Source organism: Prionailurus bengalensis, chromosome B4 (assembly GCF_016509475.1).
Source record: "Prionailurus bengalensis isolate Pbe53 chromosome B4, Fcat_Pben_1.1_paternal_pri, whole genome shotgun sequence".
Lineage (NCBI taxonomy): Eukaryota > Metazoa > Chordata > Mammalia > Carnivora > Felidae > Prionailurus > Prionailurus bengalensis.
Window position 1 is genome coordinate 93705053 of NC_057358.1, and position 4706 is coordinate 93709758.

The following is a 4706-nucleotide window of genomic DNA, read 5'->3' on the forward strand; positions in this document are numbered from 1 at the left end:
ATCTCTTTAGGGGTACCAAAATAAAAAGATTAAGAAATAATGTTTGTTAAAAGTATTTGCCTTCTCCCCAAAATATCTAAGCCTTTAAGTAGAACAATCTGAATGCCAATCCCGGTTATAAAATCTACCACCTGGTGATCTTGAGCAAAATAATATCTCTGATTTAAATTCCCTGTCTGTAAAAATGAGGTTTAATATGTAGCTATATATTTATATTTAATATAGTTTCTAAATTAATTAAATGATAAATGTGAAAATGCCTGTTCCAATCATTGCTAACGTTTATTAACCAGCAATCGTTTTATTCAAATGGATAACTTTAAAACAGTCTCTGATCAGTGTCAGAGCCTTTTTTTTTTCCATAACTTTAAGCCATTGGGCTAATTACACATGACACAAGTCTTACCTACTCTTTAACATTAAAAGAAACTTATAGAAATGATATTTCTGCATCATTTTAAGTCACAGGGCTAATTACGAATGACAGAAATCTCACCAACAGAAATTAGTTTAGCTTAAAAGAGACTGGGAATAAAAATGATACTAACAGTCCAAATCATATTTAAAGAAGCCAACAAAAAGGGAAAGCCGCGATGGCTAAACGGAGACTTTCCTGACAGAAGTTTATCTACCAAGAAAAAAAAAAAAAATACACATCCCAAGCAACCAGCGCAAGAGCGCAAAAAGAACGCCGTTAACGCGTAGGACGCAATGACACTGAATGACAGCAGAGACGTTTAGTAAAATTCAGGTCTTCCTACTACTGCGCGGACAAAATAACAGAAGACAACACAACACACAAAAGCAGAAAACGACCAACAAGCAAGGCACCGGTCTACCCGCTTGGAGCTCCCCTGAGCAGCTTCAGGGAAAGGGGACAGGAAGCTAAGGCAGACTTAATGAATGAAAGCGAGGACCGGGAGTTTGGGAAAGCGCACGAGATGGACCCTACCTTTCACAGATTTCCCAATACTGTGTAAGCGAGTGATAGAACTGTAGTTTTGGGCCACGTTCTTCAAAAACTCTTCCATCCCCTTCTGGTGGTGGTAGCCGAAATCCAGCGCAGCTACCGAAGGCAGCAGCAGCCCCAGCCAGAGGCGGGCGAAGTCCATTTTCTAGAGATGAATAAAAATAACAAAGCTGAGAACAGATAAAAAGGGGGGGGGGGAGGGGGAGGGGGAGAGGTTGTGGGCGTCACTAGCTCGGATCAGCACGCCTAATGTCAAGTCTCCTGACACTACGGCTCCCGACTTCCAAGGAGGTAAAAGTTGGAAGCAGCACCTTCGGGAGTTGGTGCAAACCCAGCACGGGCAGCCCCGAGTGCCCTCCATCCCGCCGCCGCCTCCCGCCCCTCCCTCTCCTTCTCTCCCTCTCCTCCCGGAGTCGTCGCCGGCCGGCCGGCAGCTGCGGCAGCTGCGCGGGGCTCCGCACGCCCTGAACCTCACCCCTGCCCAGGCGCGCACCTCCACCCGCCGCCGGCAGGCACTCGGAGTCCGACATTATAGCCGGCCGGGGGACGGGCGCAACCCGGGCCCCGCCCCCGAGGCCTGACTGACTTCCCGCCGGCCCACTCAGGAGCCGCGCGGGTCCCTCCTGGGCGGGGCCGAGCGGCGCGGCGCGGCCCGGGCGGCTCAGCGCCCTTCGCACCTGGGCAAACCCGGGCGGGCGCGCTTCGGGGTTCCGGGGCTGCGTCGGCACGTGCGGGTGGGCGGTGGAGCGCGGCGGAAGGCCAGGTCGCCTGTCGCGGTCCCAGGTTTTACCAGCGCCCTGGATTGGAAGCGTGTCCTCTCCTGGGCCACGGCTCCAACGAGGGGCCCGCGGGCGGTTGGCTGTCTCCTGCTGCTGTGAGTTTGCAGCCGTTAAGAGCTGGGCCCGTGGCCCACCTGGAGCCAAGGGATGTGGCCAGAGCTCCACGTGGCTCTTACCGGCCTCTATTGCGTGAGCCCTAGGGGGCCGCGCTCCCAGCTGTGTCAGGCTCCCCAGCCATGCCCTGAGGACTAGGGACGCGTGGGAATTGAAGACAGAAAAACGCAGGTGTGTACAAGTTTTAAACTGCCAAGTGTAGAGTACCAGAAAATTTCCGACAAGTTATTTGGTGGAGGAGATTGACTACATGAAATTTACAGCTGGACATCACGTGGAAGGAAGCAAAGCCATTATTTGTAAATCCACCACTCCCTTCACCATTACTCCCTAGGCCAAGTTCAGTCCCCTCTTCCTAAAATGCTTCTCTCTGGAAGAACAGGGTGGTCTACATTTGCACTAGGGATAACAAAGAGTTCACCAAAACCGACAGGTGGTTCGTGGTGTGGGCAAAGACCTCACACACCTGCCACACATTACCTTTGAAAGTAATTGGAGATTGGTGTCAGGGGTCCAGCGAATACAAAAAGCTTGAAAACCACTGCGTTGGGAATAACGTTCCTCTTTAACAGATTAAAAATAGTAGTGCCCCACTCAAGACTAATTGGACAGAATTTCTCTCGGTAAGGCCCTGGAAAGGATATTTTCTAAAAGTGCCTTGAGTGAATCAAATATGCGGTCAGGAACTGAAAACCGCTATTGATTTGCCTGCCTCTTCTTTGTTGCAGATAGAGATACTATTGTAGAATCCGGCTCTTAGGAACAATGAGGCCTCCTGTGATTCCCAGGCCGCAGGGCGGAGACACACAAAACCTAAGACTGTAAGCCGCGCACAATTTGGGTCTCAATCACTTGCTCTGACTCTCAGAGGTTGTGTCAACCCACTGTGCCTTAGTTTCCCGGTCTGTAAAACGGAAATAATATTTGTACCTACCTAACTGAAGTTGGCAGGCGCATTATAAGAACTGTGAGGTGTTTATTCAGTAATCTAGTTTGATTCTTAAGTCTTTAAATAGACTCTGGGGCACCTGGGGGGCTCAGTCTGTTAAACCCCTGACTCTTGATTTTGGCTCAGGTCATGATCTCACAGTTGTGGGATGGAACCCTCCTCTGGCTCATCACTGGGAGTGGAACCTACTTGGGATTCTCTCTGCCCCTCTCCCATGCATGTGTCTGAGTGTGTGATCTCCCTCCCTCTCTCCCTCTCTCAAAAAACAAACAAAAAACAAAAAAAAGAAACCAGATTTCTAAGAGTTGGAAAATCTTAATACAACATTGTTGGGGTTTTGAGTGGATTTTTTTTTTAAGTTTATTTATTTTTGAGAGAGACAGAGACAGCATGAGCAGGGGAGGGGCAGAGAGAGAGAGAGAGGGAGAGAGAGAATCCCAAGCGGGCTCTGAGCTGCCAGCGGGGAGCCCTATATGGGTCTCCAACTCACGAAACAGGAGGAGGGGCAGAGAGAGGAGAGAATCCCAAGCAGGCTCTGTGCTGTCAGCGTAGTGCCCCCTCAACCCCGAGGGCTCGATCTCAAGAACCACAAGGTCAAGACCTGAGCGGAAATCAAGAATAGGTCGCTCAACTGACTGAGCCACCCAGGTGCCCCCAGAGGTGATCTTTCTAAGCATGACATCACTAACAGTAAAACCACAATAAAAAGACTGATAACTTGACGGCATAAAAAATGTATACTTTCTGTAAAGGAAAACTCACATAATGTTACCAGAAAAATTACAAAGTGGAAGAAATAATTACTAGCTCTTACAAAATCAAGAGTGGACAAAAGACATTTAATTTGCAGCTCACAAAAGCAGTAATACAAATGGCCAATAAACATAGTGAAAGTTACTAACCTGCTTAGCAAATCAAATAATTTACAAATTAAAAGGGCAAAGTAGTATTATGTTTTACTTTTCACTAAGAGAGATTTAATGTTTATTTATTTTTGAGAAAGAGAGAGGGAGAGAGAGAGTGTGAGCGGGGTAGGGGAAGAAAGAGGGAGGCAGAGGATCTGAAGCAGGCTCTGTGCTGTGAGCACAAAGCCTGATGCAAGGCTTGAACTCACGACCGTGAGTTCATGACCTGAGCATAAATCAAGAGTCGGCTGCTTAGCTGACTGAGCCCCCAGGTGTCCCATCACTAACAAAGAATTAAAAGATTAATAGTTCTTGGACAAAATCTGAGGAAATGTCATTTTTGCTGTTTAAATGGTACTATAAATTGATACAACACTTCTGGAGGACTATCTGGCAATAGACATCAACATTAAAATATGTTATTCCTGGGGTGCCTAGGTGGCTCAGTCAGTTAGGTGTCTGACTCTTGATTTCGGCACAAGTCCTGAGTTCCCAGTTCGTGAGTTCGAGCCCCATGTTGGGCTCTGTGCTGACAGCACAGAAGCTGATTGGGAATCTCTCTTTCCCTCTCTCTTCCCTTCCCCTGCTTGTGTACTTGCTCTCTCCCTCTGCCTAAAACATAAAGAAATAGGGGCGCCTAGGTGGCTCAATGGGTTGAGTGTCCCACCTCGACTCGGGTCATGATCTCGCGGTTCGTGAGTTCGAGCCCTGCGTCAGGCTCTGTGCTGACAGCCTGGAGTCTGCTTCAGATTCTGTGTCTCCCTCTCTCTCTGCCTCTCCCCTGCTTGAGCTCTCTCTCTCTCTCTCAAAAATAAAGAGTAAAAAATATATATTTTAAAAAAGTAAAAAATAAATAAATAAACTAAAAAAAAGTATGTTCTTCCTTTCTAGGAATTTAAGCTATACAGGTAATTCGAAGAAGTGCTGAGTTTATATATGTTAGGATCTTTATTAGCACCACTGTTTTTAATTATGAAAAAGTAGATAAA

At 47.5% G+C, this 4706-nt stretch overlaps 1 protein-coding gene and 1 long non-coding RNA gene across 3 annotated transcripts in view; one reads left to right on the forward strand and one right to left on the reverse strand.

The window, feature by feature from the left end:
- The window catches only part of CPM (carboxypeptidase M), an 82856-nt gene extending 81296 nt beyond the window's left edge, over positions 1-1560 (reverse strand). Inside the window, exons 1-2 of one of the 2 annotated variants that reach the window (XM_043564940.1) lie at positions 1464-1560; positions 953-1115 (exon numbers count right to left, since the gene is read on the reverse strand). In XM_043564940.1, the coding sequence (XP_043420875.1) occupies positions 953-1112 (160 nt within the window). In that variant the 5' untranslated portion in view covers positions 1113-1115; positions 1464-1560. Of the gene's footprint in view, positions 1-952; positions 1116-1445 lie in introns of both variants that reach the window. The other variant, XM_043564939.1, reaches the window with a different exon arrangement.
- A 96-nt stretch (positions 1561-1656) lies between these two features.
- LOC122473231 lies at positions 1657-2840 on the forward strand. The gene is made up of 2 exons (XR_006294628.1): positions 1657-2034; positions 2592-2840. It is a non-coding gene; the product is annotated as an uncharacterized LOC122473231 (long non-coding RNA).
- The last annotated feature ends 1866 nt before the right edge of the window (positions 2841-4706 follow it).